Genomic DNA, 22985 nt, shown 5'->3' with positions numbered 1-22985 from the left:
ATGGGGCAGTGCATCAGCGTCCCACATCATAAGTCATCTATGATGCACGAAGGATCAACCAAACGCTTTTATCGCTCCAGAAACGGTAATTTAAGTGCCACATTCCATGTCTTAGATTCTGATATGAAGTGGGATTTGATCAACATCAACACTGCGACAGAAGAACAGCTGATGACACTGCCTGGAATAAACCGAGTGACTGCCGAAAACATCGTGGAGTACCGCCAGAGGATTGGTGGCTTCAAACGGGTTGAAGACTTGGCTTTAGTTTCCGGCGTCGGTGCTAACAGACTGGAGCAGTTCCGAACCGAAATCACGGTCGGACGTCGCAAAATCAACAACAGTAGCCGTAGTTCCTCTCTTACGCAGTCTTTAGAGTCTTTGCAGACTAACGAAACTAATGTCAAACCTTCGCCTTCAAAACTTGTGAATGTAAATAGTGCAAATGTCTTTCAGTTAATGAGTGTGACACGTATGACTCAGGAAATGGCAGCTAACATAGTGCATTACAGGGAACGTAAAGGACCCTTTAAGAGTATAGACGAACTGTCGAAAGTCAAAGGACTTCCTCCCGATAGATTGGCGATTGTAAAAATGTATTTAACAGTAGACTCATCTTCAAATGTTATAAATAGCTCATCTGTGCATAATAAAATGTCTCAAAACTGTTTATACGGTAGACGTGCTATTGGACATTGTAGGACTAATTCTGCACCTAGTGGATTAGAAAAGTTACGCTCATATGATCCTAGTACAAAAGACTTTTATGAACTAGTCTCTTCTCTTATTACACGGCCTCCTGTAAGTGAAGTTTTTAGCAATAATTATCTAGGCAGGCAAGTGTTTAGGCTGGCATCTTGGAATCTTCAAGATTTTGTTATTGAAAAAGCCAAAAATCCTGGAGTACAAGAAGTTATGGCCAGGACTATATTAGAAAATGGGTCAGTTCTTTTATATTTATATATTTATTGTATTTATAAACCGTTAGCATATTTAATTTGCTAAACATGACTCATCCATGATGTCTAGATCTGTTGCTGGTAGGGTTCGCCAATATATGGATGCCTCAGTTGACACATCGATTAACTCCACTTTAAAAAAAAAAAATCCTAATTTCTGCTTTAATAGTGCTTAACCAATGCTTAGAATGAGAATTTATCCTATTAAACTTTCGGTTCAATACATTTCTGATCCTGTGATGGCAGAAAATGCAACACGAGGGCCATCATTTTTCTCAACTTTTTGTTTTATGGAGTTAATTGATTTGGCAAGTGAAGCATCGGTATAGTATCAGTCGATATATATCCGATATTTATTTTGAAAATATGATATTTTTATAGTTTCGATATTTATTTTTTCAATTACGGTATTTTCAATGCAAAAATTAAATTAATCATAGCGCCATTGTTCGTTTTTTATTAAAAATAACCAAAAAGTTATGTACTGTAAAACCTGTTAAGTTGACCACCTGTCTAAGTTGACTGCTATTTTCAGGCACAGAATTGGATCTTATGTAACTGCACCATAAATGGTCAACTTTCACAGTTTTCCCTGTACTATATTTTTATGATGTATTAATACATTATTAATGTGACAAAGTAATAGAATGTTCTGTCTTTATTTTATATTTATAAAATTATTAGTAATGTAACAGTTTTAATTCATATTTAAAGTACCTAATTAAATATTAAACATTGATCAGAAAAAAAAGAAGTCTTATGACTGTGTACTGACTAATGCATATTTTTTATTTCTGAATCATACACTGTAAAAGTAGCTAACAGAAGAAAAATGAATAAAACAGCTAATGCTAAATTAGCACCATTAAAATTGATAAAAAAAACCTTAATTTTAAGTCTACATATCGTTGCCTCAGAGCAACAGTAAGATATCTAATCCCTGAAATAACATTAAGATATCTTACTGTTACTCTCAGGCGACGATATTGTAATAACAGTATAAGTAAGTAAAGAGTGATTTGAGGATGTATTTACGATTTTGAAGATCTTAGTTTAAGCTGGTTGAAAATATTGGATATGTATCACAATATCTGATATACAAAATATTGGATATTTTCGAAAAGATCATGATATTTTCGAACCCTGGTTGTTGGTCAGTTGAGTTCTTATGTACCACTACAGCCAGAATTTTCTCCTGGAGGTTCATAAAACTCCTTACATGCTTGTAAAGTGGATTGCCAAATTAATGTGGACACTCGGAAAATTCCCTCATTTCTCATTTTACCTGATTATTAGTGGTTTAAATGAAGCAAAATTTTATTATAGTTTGTAAACTGACTTGATTTTTGTTAAATAATAATTTATTTCTAGTTTTAAATGTGCATTTTTGTAATCAAGGATTTTGATTTCAGTAGGATCACCCGCGGTGAAACGGATCTAAAAACCAGCTTTTTTATTTTCAATCAACCATAACAAACATTATGAAATTAATCATGTTTTTATTCAACATGCTACATTATGTATCTGAAACTAATTTAAATGCAGTTTATTTTTACTTTTTGATGAATTTTTTTCATTTTCAATATTGCCAATCATTGGAACAGTTTTAACCATAGGGCAGGAATTAAAATGGAGGGAGCAAGTCCAATCATTGGCTTAGCAAAAGCTAACCCATAGACCCCAAGTCACGTGACTCGACAACAACGAATGGTTGGCTTGTTTTGTGTGAAACAAGCGAAGGAAACCTGATTTCTTCCAAAGCTTTGTTTTAAAATCTATCTGGTGACTTGGGGTCTTGGTTTCATGAATGAAAGTCATCACTCCCTCCATTTTATCTCTTCTCAATGTTTTTAACTGTACTAGTAGCTACCACAAATATTTCTTCACCTTTCATTTTCAGTTCATAAATAAATTTTGAACCTCATACTTATAAAAATGTTTTTAATTCATTTCAGTTTTAGTTTAATTGCTGTGCAAGAAGTTGCCTCCAGAGAAGCATTGTCTTTGGTAATAAAATAATTTTCCTAATAAATAAATAAAATTTGAAATAAAATTCTGTCTTAAACAAATTTCAACAAATGTACTTTGAATTAGATTGTTAATCAGTATCATTAAACCATAACTTCTAAGCATTTTTTCATTTCCAATTTAAATTTTTTCACAAAAGTTAATTTGCATTTCAAATATAGTTTTTCCTACAATATTCCGTTAATACAAAACCCAAAAGATATATACTACATTCACTTAGAATAGGGTTCCCAAAAAGTTTGAAAAATATTTTCTACAAGATGTCATTTTATCAAGATAACATCTGTATTTTTCATTCCTGTAAAAATGAGGTTCAATGTTCAGAACTTAAATAGGAAGGAATAACTTCAACAGGGTCGCTGAGAGCCAAGCACACCCCTTGTTGGATTGGCTTCCAGGCCCCTTCCCCCTATAAAATTTATTAAACTTTTTGTACTACAATTCTGAGCCAGACCTTCTCAAGGGCTGGGCCCCTAATTTCCGACTAGGCTGGCATGGCCTCTCATGTAGAGGCGGATCCAGAAATTTTTGAAAGGGGGGTCAAGTTTCAGTGCTCAGCGTGTGAAGCCTCTTCTGTAGAAATTTATCTGTAAGGCATGAGTGCCCCTCTCCCCGAGAGCAATGGTACATCCCTCATATGCATGGACCCCCCCCCCCCCAATGGAATCAAAACCCTTTTCGAAACCCCCCCCCCTCATTTTTTCAGTGGCGCAACCTGTGTCATGGATCATATTCCCTCAAATTTTCCTAAAAAGTCATATTTCCTTAGACAGACAGGCTGGTGACGTTACCTTAAGCTTTTTATACAAGAGATTAAAACTTAAAGCTATAAAATACTTGGATGCATTTACATACACATTTTACAGTCCACACATGCAAGGTTTGAGGTGGAAGAGTGCTCTGAAAAAACGTTAATCTCATTAGAGATGATTGTTCTTATGAAAATTAACAAAAAACTCAAGTGGTAATTACTTAGTAAATGAACCCAGTAAATTCTTTGAATTATAAAGCGAAATTTACAGAAAGAAGCAAAAAAAAAAAAAAAAATTTTTTACATTGATTCCATGTACTATTTTTTTTTTTTGGATCCAAAAATTTGAAGTTTGATAATAGTATTATAAAAATTCTTGTCACAGGGGGGTCAGCTGACTCTTTCACCCTCCCCTGAATCCGCCCCTGCTCTCATGGGCTCTGAACTTCAACCATGCTCCAGTCACAGTGGTGAAAATTTTCTTTTGGTGGATTTCTGTCTTTAATAAAATTCTGTGACTAAGTGAGCAGGGGAAGATAAAAATAATTTGTCACAAACATGGTTTATTTTGCTATTTTTGTTTGACATGCATATTTTTTGTTTATTCATCACTGTTTTTCCTAAATTGCTGAATTTTCAATATTAATGGAAATTTCAATGAAAAATATGGAAAAAAACAAATAAGTTCGTTTTAGTTTTTTCCATATTTGCTGTAACACAAAATTATGTGACACCGAGATATCTGATTAATACATTTCTAGAAAGAAGAGTCAATTTTTACTCCTGAAACAGATTTTTAAAAAAAACTAAGTATTTAAATTTAATGTAGTTTTATATTCATTGTAAACTTGCTCTGATGCTTTATTTTCTCTGACTGTCTCATTATATTAAATTTTGCAAGCAGCAGTTTCAGAAGTACTTGTGCATAACCAACCCCTCCCCCTCATTCCTCCAGAAATGAACACTAAATAACTTTTCCCCCTTCAAATTCATCAGCAGATTTATTTTAATATATCGCAAAGTATGGCTCCTTATGGTGGAATTTTTTTCACAGATGATCGGCCAGCTTTGAGACAGCTTTTTTTTATTATCATTAATATTAGAAGGGGGATTGAACTCTAGACTTGAAGTTGCAATGGGAAATGTTTTGTGAAGAATTATTGTTATTATCACTAAATTTCACTGCAATAAAAGTCAAACATCTGCGGTTTTTCTTCTGTAAAGTTTTTCTCCCTTCTTCCATTTAAATTTGTGTAATTATTCTACTGATACCTAGAAAGAAAATCTACTCTAATGTTCTCTTTTTGATAATATTTTTATTGATGTGGAGGAAGAATTTTATACTTTAAAACATGCGTGCGTTGTTAATTTTACCATATGGTTAAAATACTGACAACTGTTTTATATTATAAGCTTCAACTTGTATAAAATTTACATCATGTAAAATATAGTGTATATTATGATTTTTTTGAATTGGGTTCATTATATTCTCAATTTTATAAATCTATTTATCTTTTTAGATTGCATCTGAGCTCAATGAACCAAAATTATATCCCGTTAAAAGCTGGAAGGGAGATCGTGGTAAATGGCATAGCTTAGTTTCTTCACATGTTGATACAGACAACTCTCATCAGAAGGTAATTCACTAATTTACATGTTTTGTTATATTGAACTTCTTGCAAGATCTACCTGAAGTGAGTTTCAAAGTTCATTTAATGTTTCTATTCAACTTTTTAAATCTGTTAAAATTTTATCTTTTGATTTTTTTTTATGCTATTTGCTCTCAAACTGGCAAAAATAGAAACTTATTGGAAATAATGTACCAAAACATTTCTGAAAATATTCAATGATTTTTCTGTTGCATTTCTGTTTAATTTTAAAACAACTATGTAGAATTAGTTTTACCATATTTACCTTTGCCATTTTTTGTAGGAAATTTTATACTAAATACTTATATAACTAGAGATGCCCCGAGTATACCATATTTTGCCAAATACTGAATATTTGGTAAAAATTCTAACCAAATATTAGGCCAAATAATCAATACTTGCTTAAACCTTTTTAACTGTAATGATTATTGCATTTGTCAGGGTTGTGTTTTGGACATTTGAAATTGGTTTAGGACAACAGATGTTTTTTATCATCCAAAACTTTCTAAAAGTGTCCGAAAGTCTCTTAAACTGTCCAAAAGTATGCTAAAGCTAAAAGGGTCTAATCTAATCACTTCGTATTTACTGCAATATTTGTAATTCACAAATAAGAATATTAATAATTTTAATTAATGAGTTTTTAATAATATTTATCTCTGAAATGTTACTTAAAAAAACCATAGTACTTACTTAATTTTACTTAAAAATAACTCTATTGCACAAAAACTTCCTTTTGTAAGAGTTGGTAATGTTATGAAAAGAAATTCACAACACTACCAAGACAACTAATTTCAGTATGTAACTCAAAAGAATGTTATTCAATGTGTAATATTTAGGTGCAAAAAAAAGCTTAATTATTTTTAATATTTTCTGTATATAATAGGTTTTTCATGATGTTTTAACAAAAATTTTTTTTTAAATCATAGATTAAAGCAATAAATTGATGATTAAATAAATGTACTTGGCACCTATATTTTAAAACTTGTCCTATTTTGTTTTTTAAGTTATATTTTTTCTATTACTACAACAAACAAAAACTGTAGCAGCTTGACAATTTTTGGAAACGAACTATTCACAATTTCCTAAAGTAGTTTGGAGGTAACTTAGCTTTAGATCAAAAAATGGCACCATAGTATCGATAATAGTATCTACACAAAGCTGTAAAAGATTCTCAAATAGGTTTTTCCATCAATCTGAAAATTGTTATTTTTTGCATTTAAGTCAATCATTGCACTATGTTTTAAGCATTTCCATTTGCACACATGCATAAATGTCGAAAAATTTAGTTACTATTATGAAGATAAAAAACCTCACGCTTACAAATTGAAATTTCTAGTATGGAATTCAAGTATTATGTGAGTAGATTAGAAGCAGCTGTTTATGTAAGTTATTGAATGTTCACATTGAATAAATATTCAATTTACAACATTACTTTGACACATTTTATTCTGTTTTCAATATTTTCTCACAAAATACAGTTTCTCTAAAAATAGTTTTAGATGTTTTCGGACAGTTATGGACACAAGGGTTTTAGAAAATTAAAAACCAGGGTAATTACCATGTTTTTTACCCAAGTGCCCAAAGCTTTGCTAACCCTGGTATTTTTATACTATGCCAATGTAAAATTGAAAACACTCGTCTATTATGTGTCTTTTATGAATTGTAAACACATTTCCATTTCTATTTAGTGTCCTAAGTTTATTGACATCTACATTAAGTATAGTTGTCAATTTAAAGGAAATGAAAAATAAAGTAAATCATTTCTGAGGCAAACAGCAAATTAATAAAGTAAATGGCTAATTTAATTTAATTATATCTACAGTTCAACACAACTTGATAATTTATTTCCTGACCTATAATTTGCAGGCTGATAATCATGGTAACATGTTATTTTACAATGTTGCATTTATAAAAACCATAGTTGGGCTGAAAATAATATTACAGTTTATTCAAGTGATTTTCTAATTTAGTCCCTTTAATAATGGAACAGTTGATAATAGTACCTGTTAATTCCACATCTGAGTGTTTTCTGTATCATTAAAGTTACTTTGAATATAACAATACTCAAAGGCCCCTACTCAAACACAGAGCCTAATTAAGAAATCAAAGGGCTATAGACTAAATACTTTTTTGGGGGCCCCCCTGAATTCAAACTGTATAACTTTAGCCATTGGCTGATACAATCTTAGCCATAGAATAAACCCTGAAGAAATTTCAGCCATTTTGGGGACACTAAATATCAAGGGCTCTAGGCCACGTCCTAGTGCACCTATTCAGTAAACAGGCTCTGCAAATAGAAGTGCAAATGTGATGACCATTAACAGGCACTGGGCCCAGCTAAGCTGGTCTTAGTTATTTTACTTGTCCCCAATGGAAAATCAATGCCCTCTTAAAGCTATCTACCCCCTTACTCATTACAGCCATTTCTGGTTTAGTTGTTCCAAGGGCCCACTACTCTACTAAAGTAATAATTTTTCTAAATTCCAGGTTAATCTGAGATTTATACAGCTTGAAACAGTGACCCATCATCCTGCATTCCGTTCAAAAATTTAACCCCTTAACATCTTTCATTTTGAAAAATTTAAGCAACTGAATCATGACTTTTCTGACTCTCCTTTGCTCCAGAAAGCCTTTTACGTCTGGTATAATCTTAATCTGAAAGTCTCCTAACTGGCCTTGCAGTCCTTAATTGAACCGTTTCCACTACAGAAATATCTTTCTTCAGATAAGGAGACCAAAACTGAGCAGCATACTCCATATGATGTCTTACAAAACTTTTATATTAAGGAAGAAAAACTCAATTTTTATTAGAAGCTAGCTTTAAAATAGGCTTAGAATAACCTACCATTGTTCATAAGTAACAATGAAATTCATTTTGTACTATAGTGCTAATATAAATTTCCTTTGTTGTATAATATACTGTGTTTGTTTAAAAATTGTCAAATATTTAAATTTGTTAACTGTTCGGTAGCCGAATATCAAACTATTTGACTGAACCAAATATTAAGTTTGCCTGCCAAATATGCAGCATATCAAATGCTAACAGAATATTTGTTGCATCTCTACTTATAATAGTGTTAGCTATCCTACTTTTTAAGAAAAAGTAATTGGTCCTCCAAAACAGCATGCATGACGATATGCAGATCTACAGACAGTGACCGATTCATTTAACAGAAAATGTAGTTTAACATGCCTCATCTTCTTCTATATAAATTTATGTTAAAAAAATTACCTAAATATAAATGCACAGAATTACTGTAAGTATAAAAAATGTTGAAAATATAAGTATGAAATACTTTAATTTGACAGCGATTAGTGATGTGGATCGAGTAAATACCCAGCGGGTAGGTAAATATTTTTTGGGTATTTACCCGGGTATTTACCCAAGACCTGGGTAAATACCCAAAAATTGGGTATTTTACAAAAAATGCAAAAAAGTGAATGGGATTTTTTTTATTTAAATCTAAATATGAAATAATTGGTAAAATTGATATATACATATGTAGTACACAGTTTATAATATTTTTTATTGAAAGACTTGATGAAATCATGAAAGAAACATATCGTGAACCAAAGAATCTTTCTTTTCAATGTCATAATTGGAGAAGTATAAGCAATTCATTATGAACTTCAGGATTCAAAATCACAATCTAGGTTAGTCATATCCAAAATGAAAAAAAAAGGAAGCATGAGGGATGTTTGGAAGAATAAACTGAGAAGTTATTAAGACTATGGTGTTATTTATTTAAGTGATAACATGGAAAATATAGAAACAGTTTTCACATTAATAAGCAAAAAAAAAAAAGCAAAATATTCTATTATGCTGCCTTGCGCATTTACATTTGCTCCCCTGTAGAGTGGGAAGGGAAATATTTTTTTGGGTATTTATCCGAAGGCAGGGTAAATCCCCTAGTAACTGCGCATTTTGAAAAAAAAAATTAGGTAGTATTAAAAGGTGACTATTTTCTTTTTTTTAGCATAAACCCTAAAATAAAAGATTAAAAATTTTAAATGTTTATGTATATTATGTGTGTATGTGATACAGAATACACCTGAGCAATTGAACTAAGTGTGGATGAAATTTCTGCATAAGATATAGGTAAATAAATAGTAATAATAAATTGAGTGACATTTCGTTACATTTTGATGTCATGCAGGGACATATTACTGGGTTATAAAAGACTAGTACCTTAAAAAATTGATGTTTGCTTTTTTTTGTAACCGCTTAAGCTTTTTACTTTTTGTAGAATGGCTTTTTATATCTGAAATTTGGCTATCAACATTGGTTAGGCATATCCAACACATTTAATGTGAATATCATATTAGATTGCTAAGCTGTTTCACACAATAATTCTTTAAATATGTGATCAAAATACAATTTTTGGGCAAAAATTTATTGTTTTGTATATGGTTGGTTGTATATATACATAATGGAATACATACAGAAAAGTATTTTAGTTGAATATAAATTTTTGAAATAAATACCCGGGTATTTACCCATTTTGGGTATTTACCCGGTTTATATACCCTGGGTATTTACCCCTAAAAATATATACCCGGGTATTTTACATCACTAACAGCGATAGACCCCTTAACTGGTCTTGTGGTTTACTGAGTTGTTTCTTATTGGTTTAAATCAGCTTTAGTTCTCTTGGACCTAATAGATAATATAAAGTCAATATGTTACGTTTTTTTTTTTTTCGGGGGGAGGATCTAATGTATCAACATCTGGTTTAGTAATTATGTGATTTTTCACAGAAACAAAATAGTGCTTATTTGCAAGTTTAAATGTTTTTTTTTCTTCTTATTTAGTCCTTTGTAAATGGCTTTTTGTATGATACAAGTCGAGGACTGCAGTTGCAAGATTCGTCTGTGTTATACATACCTAAGGAGAAAATGATGGGTGTCACAATCAAATGTCAACCTTTCCTTGGTTATTTCAAAGTAAGTCACTTATTATGTATGAATTTAGGATAGTGATCGTTTTAAAAAATACTTATTTTGGAGCTGTTAAGTTTTCTGTTCATTTTCTTTGTCCCATTCAATTTTTTTGAAAGATTCTAACTTTATTTTCTTAACTACTGTAGGCGCCGCTTAATATGATCACTTTGGGACAAATATAATTTGATAACAATAACCGACTGATAACAGTAACCGAAATGAATCCAGGACACATAAGATGATGATTTCTTTCAACTAAGAAGCATTGATTTTTGCAACCGTAAATTAAAATTACAATGACTCAACTAAATGCAGTTTTAAATTATAAATTAACTAAATTAGCAGAATAGAAGTCTCTGAATCATAAAAGGAAAAATTAAAATGTGATATGTTTAAACACATAGTAACAGGTGAAATTAAATATGACCTTTTACTTGCGCATCCTTTTTCCTGACATTCGTAAACCACATTTTCAAAGTAGCAGGGTTTTGCTTGTTGTTTAAATTTTAATTTAGCTTCACTTTGTTTTCAATTTTGTCACGATTTTTTAGCCACTTGAAAATTATTGACTGAGAAATGTTTGTTCTTTGATTACAATATCTGACTTTTTAAACACATGTTAACATACAAGTGTTCCGGGACTTCATGGTTCTGATAACAATAAGCGAATGATAACATTAACCGTGATCACATTAAGCGGCGCCTACTGTATATTAGCAAGTTTTAAACTCAAGCTATTACAATCCTTGAAATGTACAATCAATCTGTTATTGTATTTCCAGATCAAAAACATGGATTTTGTTGTTGTAACATTCAGTTTAATTTCCGAAAGCTGTGTGGCTAAGTTACTGCCCTCACTCTTGGAACAGTTGAAGGAAAGGATCCAAGGTACAGTAATTTATTTATCGTGTTTAATTCATAAATCATACTTTATAGTTTGAATTTTTTTTTTTTTTTTTAATTTCATGAAAAACCTAATTTTTGTAAGTTTATGCATTTATATTTTTTTGCATGAGTGTCACTGAAAAGATTTTGGAAGGAGGAGGGCATTATTAAATGTTGATTTTTTGTCTGAGATACCTAAGTTGGCATTTATCTAATCAATCTTAAAGTGCAGATTGTCATGTCCTTTTAAAGTAATTTGTTTCATCAAAATTTCAAAGCTTCTTTAGAACAAACTGGAGTAAAAGTCCATACTTAACAACTAGAAACATTTGCATCTTCTTGTTGCTTTGCTAAAAGTATATGCTCTAAAAATGCTTCATGAACTAACTTCACTTCAAAAACTAATGCTGCAAAGTTTCAGTAAAATATTCATGCTACAGTTTACTATGGAAATGTATATGTCGACAAATGAAAAATGGCTGCCTTTGTTATGCTCACTCAATGCAGGCTGTTTGCTAGTTCTGAAAACAGAAGAAAAAAAAACTTCCTGTCTCAATATTTTCTTTAGTTATGTGATGAACAGAGCAAAAAAGCTGATGCTGCATTTTTGAGTGCTTTTGTCTTTATCTGCCCTAACTCAGAGCTCGCTGATCTCAAAAAGTGCTGTTGTTGTGAAAGTTGTGAAGGGCAACTACTTTACTAGGTTGAAGAGGAAAATAAGGAATTCCTCAGAATATTAACTCAACAGGGTTATTTTGTGCAACACAAGCATTAGTGACTCATCCTCATGTTGATAGTTTTTTTTTTTTTTTAATGTTTCAGTTTGTGGTATCCTACAAAGTTTCAGCCCTTTCCGGCATGCATTGTTGAATCCACAAATGAAAAAAAAAAAAAACATGATACAAGTTAGGGAGTAATCAATAGGAACAAGTTTTAAAATTTTACTCTTTTTTTTTTTTGTAATCCTACACTATATTGTTTTTAACTGATAACTTCTTTAGAATCTAAAACCTACATTTGATGTTAAAATCAATTTTTAGTATTTAGGAAATAAATCCTTTAATATTGTCTTAGCACAATGTCTTGGCACTGTTTGCCCATATATAGTAACTTCCTAAAATCAAAGTTGAAAGTGACAGTAAAAGAAATCTATTAAGTTTTGGATCTTTTTTCCTACCAACTTGTTTAAAACATGATAACTCATGTAATAGCTGAGCAAAATGAATTGAATAAAAAATTGCCAAGAAATATTCGGAGGTTTTTTTTTTATTTTTTTTTTTACCATTTACTAGAATCAGGGCAAATATCATCAATTTAGTAGACTATTTATCATAAACATATTATTATATTTTGTCTGAAATGTGTTTTTATTTTTCCATTTTGTATTCTTAAGCATTATGCAAAGATTGTGTATGAAGTGGAATATGAATGCTTGTTATTTGTGCAAAAAATTTAAAAGCTTTTTTTTTTGTCATATTTATAGCAAATTACATTTTTTTTTTCAATAAATTGTATCTTTAATTTCGCTATTGAATTTTGGTTACAGGAAAGAAAAATGTTTTTCTTATTGGCGATTTCATTTTGCCACCAGGACACACTGGTGAGTAGAAATTCACTTTAACTATTATACATTGTATACTGAAGATAAGGTTCTGTTTTGACTTTGAAGTTATTTATGAAGAATTTTGATGATTTTATTGCTTGAACATTTTGAATTATTACTTATTTGGACAAAGTGTTTACATGTCATGTAGGATAAAACTTACTTAACCAGTATAACATCGAAAGTGAACATTTGTTTGCTAGAATAAATGTGGATCTTATAATTTTAAAGCTTTTCCTTTTTTTAAAGTAAATTTAACCTTAAAATCTCTTAATATCTGCTACATAGGCATGATTCTTTTTTTTGAACCAATCATATACTTAAATGGTAAATAAATCATTTACTTGAATGAATAACTCTCAATTGTTATAAAAAATGTGTCAATTGTTCCAAAAGATGAGAATGGGAAAAATGATAGCATTGATGCTGTGAATTTAACTTACTGAAGCTACTATTTACATATTTTGACCAAGTATGTTTGCCTTGCAGGGGTTGTAGAAATTTTAAGCAAGAAATATCTCACAATCAAGTGTATATTTCTATGAATATTTTTTCGAAATTTTCCTTTTTGAACAAAGGTTCTGAACTAGATTATTTAGTCAAATAAGCATTTTACAATTTATTTATTGTTGGACTTAATAATTTTTAAAGTCTTTACATTTTACTGTGAGAAATGAGTGCACATGAATCTGATGTTGGTGTCACCTGCAATAATTCGCAATGTCCCATTTTCATCATTTCTGTGGCATCAAATTTTGCTAGTGTAAAGATGATCAAGAAGTCGTCGTTATACCTATTGGTTAACCTGTGGCCTATGATCACGATGCTCATTTTGTCTGCATTTATTTTCATGATAAAAGTTTGTATATTCATTTGTGGAGATTTAATTTTTTCTTCAAAGATCTCATAAAATATCTCGTAACTGTTTTGGTAGTAACATTCAGTTTTTATCTCAGTACAATGTAATTTTAAGGAAACTTGACAATCTTCAGTAGAGAGAATATCCTACTATCAGAGTCTAAAAATATCTAATGTTAAAAAGAAGGATGAAAATGTTTGCCTTGATGAAGTTTAACTGTGGCCTGCAAGTTTTTTATTGTGAGATCCTCACTTATTTTAGTACATATTTAGACAGAGTTCAATTCAGAATCATTTGATTGTAAATTATTTGCTAAACTTTTGTTGTATTTCCTTAAACAGTAATACCTGACCCTTTTGAGGACCATGAGCTTTGTGGTAGAGTTTGGAAAATTTTTATGCGCAAAATTTTTAAAATGGCTACACTAATAATATGTGTCAAATCTTGTGAAAAGTGGTTGGTTAGAATTTATAAATTATGATACATGTCTGCATAGAGTATGTGGTAGCAGAAACATTGTGACACTGCGAGTTATGTCTTACATGCATGAGAAAGACTGCCAACTTTTTCTTAGTTGGGGTGGAAAGTAACTAAAATTTTTGAAGAAAAAAAATTCTTAAATTTAAGCAGCAAAGTTTTTTCCTGTATTTCCTTGGTCCCGGGGAAAATCCACTGGTAGAATGTTCCTGCACCTTTTTAGATTAGCATCTTATTCTTACACATTTTGCGATTAATCTAATGTCGAATACTCTTACAAAAATTCTGCTCCCGGGGTGGAGCATAAAAGATGCAATTCTTTTTGCAGCAATTTTCAATATTTGATTAAGCTAGAATACAATTTTGATTAACTATTCAGAAATATTTGGATAGTTAATACAATTACAATAAAACCCCTCCTAACCAACACCTCTCTTATGCGGACAATTTTTAATTCCTCAATTCCAAGGCAAATAACATTATTAAACCCCTGTCCTGCGGACACCCCTCTATTGTGGACAAAAAAAATCGTCTCTTTAGTGTCAGCATTAGCAGGGTTTTACTTTACTTATACATAGGGAAGACCGGGGCAATATGACTATCCGGGCAAGTTGACGAATGTCTTAATTTCACCATTTTCTACTAGGAAGCAGCATCAAATGGATACTACTACCACTCCTATTGGCTGGTCGTTCAGCAACAGTGTAGAGTCACTGAAATAGCCATTTTTTTATTCGCTTTGAAGCTTTGATTGTTTACCGCTGCCAGGTCAGAACTTTTATGCATGTGTTAATAAGCTCTGCTATAGATACAGGCATGATAGATTGTTTCTCTTTAGTATTTATGAGTCATTTAGTCTATATGCTGCCTATTACCATGAATAAACATCAATCAGTCACCTTCTTTTATGGCAATGAAGATGAATCCCTTCAAACAGGCAATCCAGCGTACAATGATGGGCCAAAAACCCGGGGCAAGATGACAATTAGTCGCCTTCCTTTATGGCAATGAAGATGAATCCCTTCAAACAGGCAGTCCAGCGTACAATGATGGGCCAAAAACCCGGGGCAAGATGATAATTAGTCGCCTTCCTTTATGGCAATGAAGATGAATCCCTTCAAACAGGCAGTCCAGCGTACGATGACGGGCCAAAAACCCGGGGCAAGATGACAAGATTTTCTCTTTACAAGTTCTGCTTTTAAAGAGGAATATTGTGACCCCCCCCCCCTCCCCAACAGAAGAATGTATCCAGTGCTGCAATGCCAAGGGTGGTGGAATGAGGAATGTTCAAAATATGAAAATGGCCTTTGTATTTGTGACTATTGTTAGCTGCATGAGTAAACACTTCCACATTACGTTGCCTAAGCATTACGCTTAATTTGATACTTTGTAAGATGAAAAAACACAGTTATTATTTTTTAAACTATGTAATATGTTCAAAAGATAAAATATGTTCAACCTTTTTCAGTGTTGTCATCTTGCCCCAGTACTAAGGCAAGATGGCAATTTGTTAAGGTTATGAAAAAATAAAAATATTCTTCATTTATTTTATTTGAAAAATTATAGGGTTAGGTTGATGGTGAAAAAAAAACAACAACTAAAGACTACTCTAACAGCTCATGCAAAATTAATTTTATTATCCTAAAAAATAAATTAATAAACAACAAAAATTTTTAGCATAGCCATCTTGCCCCACTCTCCCCTATAATAGGCAGTTAAAAAGTAATCGTGAATGAAAGAGTAGAAGCATGGCAGTATGAATGAATATGTGTTTGTTTCATTTGAAATGTCTTCAAAGAAGTTTCAGTATGTTATTTAAACAATAATTCTGTTCTTGTGGGAAAATAAAATTTATAAATTATTTGTGTTCAATAATGGATTAAACAAATTTTGAACTTTGGGGACACTATGTCTCATGGTCCTTAAATGATTAAAGAAGATTGATCTAACCCCATTCTCAAATCTTTGATAATTTTATATCTAGGTTTTTAATCAAATTTCTACCAATAAGACTAAATTGAAAAAAAAATGGCTTTTAAATTTTTATGTCCTGGGCTTGACTGATATTGTGATTTCTTTTGTAGTTTTTGAAGTTTTGTGTGGTCAAGGATATACTCAGTTAGTTCCTGTAGAATCTTCTTCAGATAATGAAAACTGGCAGGAAGAAAGTCACATTTGGTCAAGTTTAAATGTTAGAAAAATATATTCTGGTAAGTTTTCATTTTGCTAGAATTATTTGGAAAAATTGTATCGTAAAAGATTAAAGCATTGCTTAGAAATGTATACAGTGAAAATTTGAATAGCATTGATCAAAGAAGAAATTATCCTTATTTTCATTTGTGGAGCAATAAGGATTGCCAATTATTTTCACTCTACTGTGGCTCAGTGATTGTTAGGTTCATTTAGTGATTGGTACATAGTAAGAGTCTCATGATCTACGGGTTTTTTGTGACTTCGACTTTTAATAAGGCAATGTAACGTTGCTTACCTAAGGTCCTTTCATATGGTAGGTAATTGTAAGTAACTACTGTATATGCTCGCGTATAAAGCAACCCCCCCCCATCTATTTTACGAGATAAATTGGGGGAAAATAAAAAACCCGCTTATTTTAAAAAAAAAGGGAGCATTTTGCCACCAATTTTGAATTTAAAAGTTATAAGAAGAAGGAAAATTAAATGCAATGAACACTTTTATTTTAAAAAGCGTCTGGTTTTAAATCTGTTGCACCAAGAGGGTTCACTTTTGCGATCACGCTTTTGGCAAAAGGTTTGATTTCGCTGTTACATTATTTTTTAGTTGTGGCTTTTATTTTGTTTTTATATCAATGAAATTTTATGTTTTAAGCAAACATAGGTACTGCAACAGTAAAACTGGCGACGTTGTTTCCAGTTTTTTAAGAGCAGTTCCCTGCTTTTTTAAAATAGTCCCTAACCCATTGTTACAAGTTCTGTTGCCTTACACAGTAATATTAATGGTAAGGCTTCTCTGGAGCAAGCATGAAATTTATTCGCTGTTTAACACCAAGCTTTTGTTGCTTTCTTAGGGTTTTTATCCTCATCTATGCCAATAATCGATAACGAGGCTAAGTTGAGACATGTTGGGTTCTTTATCATGTAACTTGTATGTTGTGAACCATTCTTTTGTATATATCTCAGCAACTAGATCACTTAGAGGCTTCGGAATTTCACTAAATGATTTGTTGATTCTTAAGGTACAATTTAAGGCTAAAAAATAAAATTGATTCTTAATATTGTTAAAATTTATATTTTGAACCCCAATAAAAGTTTTGTTGAAAACGAAATACTTTAAAATAACAGAATTAAAGAAAAAATACTAAACACTTTTCATAGTGCACTCAAAAGAACAAAATAACTTCTCTGATCAAAAGGACAATTTAAGTATTCTTGTATTTTTCAATTATTCTAAGAAAATGACACCTCAAAGGAAGAAAGGTGAGGCTCAAGTCATTTCAAATAAATTTTCCCAGAAAAATATGCATGTTTCAACACTCAAATTTATGATTGAAAGCTAGATAATGATAAGATTGAGCCGCAGTTTCCTTCGTTTGAGATGTCATTTTCTTGGAATAATTGAAAACTACAAGAACACCTAAATTGTCCTATCTGATCCAGAGAAGTTATTTTGTTTATTTGAGTGCACTATGAAAAGTGCTTAGTATTTTTGTTTTTTTTTTTTTAAATTCTGTTATTTTAAAGTTCCATCCCAGCTAAGCGAATGAGTTGTCGATAATTCTGTTACATAGTTCAGTTGCATGGGCTGGTGCGAGCCCTTCGACTAATTTCATCGTCCTCTGTCCATTTTTCACAAATACACATCACAGTTTTGGCATTATGCCCCGCGTGGGCACTAATTTCTCTATACGTAAAGTCACCTTCATGTGGCTCCATTCAAACTTCGTTACTTGTTCGTATGATGTTCAGCGTTTTGGGTGAGCCACATTGAGTACTAGAGAAACATCTACCATGAGCAGAAGATCAAACACTGCATACTAAAAACTTTTACAGCTCTTTGTATACAGAGTCTATGCCGCAGTTCCGAGGGCATTTCTCGTTTCACGCATTTGTGATGTCTCTCTAATTCTAATCATTTGCATATCTTATCCTGCTATATATTTCCTGTAAATTTCGATTCTTTTGCATAATTCTTTCTAGGTGTTGCAATTTTCACAAACATGAGTGTATATTCAACAATAATTAAACACTTATTTTTTTACAATATAATCAATTTGAAGGTATCTGGACAACTTACCAATTCAAGCAATATTAAAACTAAAAAATCGATAACTGACGAATTGCTTATAAAAAGTTTGTCTGAAGAACAACAAAAATAAATAAGTAGAACTATTCTATTGCTGCATTTTTTTATTTATCGTTGACCAAATTTAGCTTATGTTTTATTTTCAATCCTTAATAATAATTTTGAGTAAAAAGGGTCAAGATATTATGTTCAGATATGCTTATAACTAAAATACTTACTTTTAAATGACTAGTTTTATGCATATTAAATTGAAAAAATCTTAAATACCTTACTTAAATGCAAAAATGTACCTATATTGGTAGAAAAAAAAGCTAAGAAATTAGTATGTACCAATTAAACTAAGATCTGGTCCAAAACAAAAACAGCAATTTTGGATTCTTAAGAAATAAAACCTTCAAAAACTTAAATACAAGAAAAGTTCACTATTGGTGTCTAAGAAACATTAAAAAAATAAATCATACTTAAGATAAAACTGAGGGGGAGGGGGGATGTGGTTTGAGTGTTTTTGAAAGATGCTATTTTGAGAATACTCTAATGACGTTCCTGGAATATAGATTACAAACTTGTTTTGTTTTTTTAATTTTTCTGTTTTGAATAAATATGTCTATTTTCAATGTTGCAGCATTCTTCACGTGTCATTACTTTTCTCTATGCCCTACCTTCAGCTTGGTGTTTTAGGGTTACCTTATAATTTTCATCTTAATATTTAAAATTCTTCTGCGTGGACTTTTGCCACCATAAGGTTTTTAAACGGCTGGACCAATTTTGATCAAATTTTTTGTGTGCAATTAAGTTGTGGCGAACATGGTTTCGAAGCGCGATGGATCGAGTCAGAAACGTTTTTGTTAATTAATTAATTTAAACATTGGATGGTTATGTCTCCCAAATGGTTAATATTTATTTTAACCTATTGTTGAATGAGAACTGAAATAAATATTTAATTTGTTGCCAAAGGACAATAAGAAAGCCAGCTCTGCTTTTTGTAATGAAATTTCCTATTGTGATATGTCAATTGAGAATAGATAAAACATAGAGAGAGAGAGAGAGTGAAGCCTTCATTTCTTAAAAGCAACGATTTTAGGTCCCAATATATATTCAAAGTTAAGTACTGGAAGGTTCACTCAAAACGTGTGTTTTGTCGTCGTAGTTGAATCATGTGACCAGATCGGTGCTCTAGGTTTTCCTAACCAAATGATCAGAAAGTACCGTACCTAGCAACACTTGTTTCTCGGCTCAAATACTATAAGGATTATCAAATTAAAGGAAAAGATGATGGAATTTAAAGACGAAACAAAATTTATTTTCGTTCAGATAAATTACAACAGGGTAGTTCTGTACACAAAAGATCAATGCAGTGGAAGATCTTTATCTTTGGTGAAAAGAACAAATTAGGCAATATATAAAGTTTAAAAAGTTTTTCGTTCAAAAGATCGGACCACTAATCGGTCGGATTTGGCTTTGCTCACTGATCGACTGGATTACAGTAACGTGGTGACTTGGGCTATAAACAATAGAGTTGCGTGATCATTTGTTTACATTTTAAAGCTACTGTTAATGTAATTTATTGTATTTTTGTTTATTTGGCGAAATATTTCAAACGGCAAAGAAATGTTTTTCATTTTTAAAGAGATTTTAGTCATTTTAGTTAAAGAATGCGTTTATTTTACATCGGGAGGAGGGGGATGGAAGAGTGATTTCCACTTATTCAGAGCACTGTTTTTACCTTTATCATTTTTTAAACGTTATTCTTTCGATTGTTTTTTTCTTTTTCATATGGGGGATGTTGCAGCTGGATTTCCCTTTTGTTCTAGATGGTAGTTAGTTTTTTACGCTTAATATCTCAGGACGCTTTTTATCTTGAACCTTGGGTGAAGGAACAAACCATCAAGTATGAAAGAAAAAATGGTTAATGAAACAACTGCTCAGTGGTCATTAGATAAATCAAGTTGTAATAAATATGCGCATTCTGACACCAAGCAGCTTAAAACATTTTCTGTTTACTTATTTTTTTCAACAAAACAGTTCAAACACTTGATACTGAAATTTTTTAACTTTTCAAATTACAAAGTTTTTAGCAGAACAACATCTGTTGGGTCCTCTAGTACTGAATAAAAGTCTTGGATTTTGTGGTTACTAATAACCCAAAAAGTAGCTGCTGAGTTAAAAGCCTCTTCTGACTACAATCAATTAACTAAATATTTGATTTTTCGTATCTAGTTTGCATAATGTAACTTTATAACTATTAATAGAAAAATAGGCTCACAGAAATTGAATGAAATGTTATTCTGGAAAAAAAAATGGTAGAGAAATTCTATTACTAAAAAATCATCATGATCATTAATTTATTCTGCTGATTTATCGTCCAGTTACCAACAGCTCATTACTTGGTAATTGACCAATTTGCTTATTGGTTCATCCTTAGTTGAAAATATATCAAATTTTCTTCCAGATTGCTGTGTTAAATTCTTTTAGATTGTTTTAAAACTCAATAAGAATTACAGAGTATAAACTATAAAAGTAAAAATCGGCTAATTCATCAAAAAATCGAAAAGGAACTGAAAGAGGAATTTCACATGAGAACAACCTGAGCTGTGTGCAGAAATTTTCTGAACCTTTCTTTTCGGAATGCCTTCAGGCCTCACCTGTATATTTCAAATGATCAATTTTATTAGTTACTAGCTGTGTTGCCCAGCTTTGCCCGGTTCATCTTGAAAATACAAATTGTGTCAATATTCAACAATCAGGCTTAAAAAATAAATTTAAAAAAAACATCATGATTTGCCTTCCAAACAATGACGACAGATATTAAAATACTTTTAAGAAATTAAATCGAGAAAGATGGATTTAAAATGCGTAGCCATGAAAACACAAAATAAAGTAAGTTTAAGGAATTAAAATGCGAAAGAAAATGCTTCACATTGGAATAGAATCGAGATTTCTTAGACTTGATTTAAAAAGGCTTGTAACTTTTTTCCTTTCGAAATAAAAGCTTATTTAAGGTCGAGATAAAAGCTCGACCATAGGTCGAGTTAGACCTGGAGTAAAAAAGGTCGCTTTTTCCAATGGCGTCAAAAAGAAAGCTGTGGGACAATTCCTTCACTTTTTATTGATTTATTTATTGAAGAAAGTAGTGACTAAATTTCAGCTAAGCCTAAAAAAATTCGAGCTAAAAACTTCAATAACTCCTGTTGCAATTAAGTTAGAGCGTTGGAACAAATTGCGTAGAACGCGGAAAATTCTTCCCTTTCCAACGATATATAATATTAATAATTGCAAGTAATTTTTCACCCCGATATTCGGGAATTTATGTGAAAATTGGACGTAAATTGGAATAAAAAAGAACTATTCATCGAATTTTATTCGAACTGGTCTACAAACCTTTTCAGGACTTAAAGGAACAAACTGAAAATTACAGCGCAATCGGCCGGGTAGTTCTCTAGTTTTGCGAGTTCAAACACACAGACGCTTTTTGGGGACTTCATTTTATATTATGTAGAGATTCTCCTTTCCAATTGCTGGTTCAAGACAAATGTATTGCCCTCCCCAATCCCCTCAAGCCTTATAAAGAACCTATCGAACTTACAGCTCACAGCCAAAGCTCGTAAGACTTTTGATATAAATCACATGTATTTGTCTTTTTTGTGGTTGCAAAAATTTTGTCGCATTGCTCCAATTATGTGTGTTGAAGAAAGAGTCTTTGTTGCTCCAAAATACATATCTGCTTTAGCCGTTTTTCTTGCTCTTCTTCATTCACTTTTATTTTAGGTGGATTTCTTGTAACACTAACATATATTGATACAATTTCATTGCAAAATTGTCTTACATCAGTTCAAATATTGTCAGTGCAAAAAGATAAATACACCTTGGTATACATTTCTACATTTTTACAATGAGAGTCCCATAAAAATGTTTTTAAAATTATGTTTTGGTTTAATACATGTGCCTTTTTATTTTTTAGGCCGGAGCGGTGTTGTTTTGAATGGTCTTAGTCATTTAGCTATACCCAACGGATGGAAGTGGGGTGGTTCAGTGAGCAAGCATTGCCCTGTTTGGGCTGAGGTTTTCACGGAAGAAGATTCTAACGGTGTCAGTTCTTTACCTCTTTCAAACGGCATCAGTAAAATTCCAGTTCTCGGACCGGATGTAATTGCTGATGCTATCAATGAAAATATTAGTACTTTAAGTGACAAAAACAAAGAAAAGTGTAAGGGCTTTTGGGATCGTACCTGGACGTGGAGGTATAACCATCGACAACATGTGACATGTGAGAAAACAAAAGTCCTTGGTAAAGAAAATGGTTGCCTCTGAAACTAATTTATATGTACACATATATATAGAAGCACTAACAGATCTATTAGCTTTACAAAAAAATATTTAATGTTTGTTGAAATAACCGAATTAAATTGAAATTCATGTAGAAAATTGCATTTATGTGACTTAAAACTTTAATTTAATTTTCTTGTTGATAAACGGGCAATTCCATGGTAACAGACCTATCAATTGCTGCACAAAAGGCCCTACAAAGACTCCAAATACAGGTAGTTATCAAAAAAAT

The 22985-nt window shown here is 31.5% G+C and overlaps 1 protein-coding gene across 1 annotated transcript; it reads left to right on the top strand.

The window, feature by feature from the left end:
• On the top strand, positions 1–22738 carry LOC129220129 (endonuclease/exonuclease/phosphatase family domain-containing protein 1-like). Its single transcript, XM_054854476.1, has 7 exons — positions 1–941; positions 2915–2966; positions 5259–5375; positions 10200–10331; positions 11111–11216; positions 16237–16362; positions 22389–22738. The coding sequence occupies exons 1-7, from the start codon at positions 1–3 to the stop codon at positions 22736–22738; spliced, it is 1824 nt and encodes a 607-aa protein (XP_054710451.1).
• The last annotated feature ends 247 nt before the right edge of the window (positions 22739–22985 follow it).

This window comes from Uloborus diversus, chromosome 1, assembly GCF_026930045.1.
Source record: "Uloborus diversus isolate 005 chromosome 1, Udiv.v.3.1, whole genome shotgun sequence".
Taxonomy (NCBI): domain Eukaryota; kingdom Metazoa; phylum Arthropoda; class Arachnida; order Araneae; family Uloboridae; genus Uloborus; species Uloborus diversus.
The sequence above is the reverse complement of the archived record's forward strand: the minus strand, read 5'-3'. Positions and strand labels throughout refer to the sequence as shown.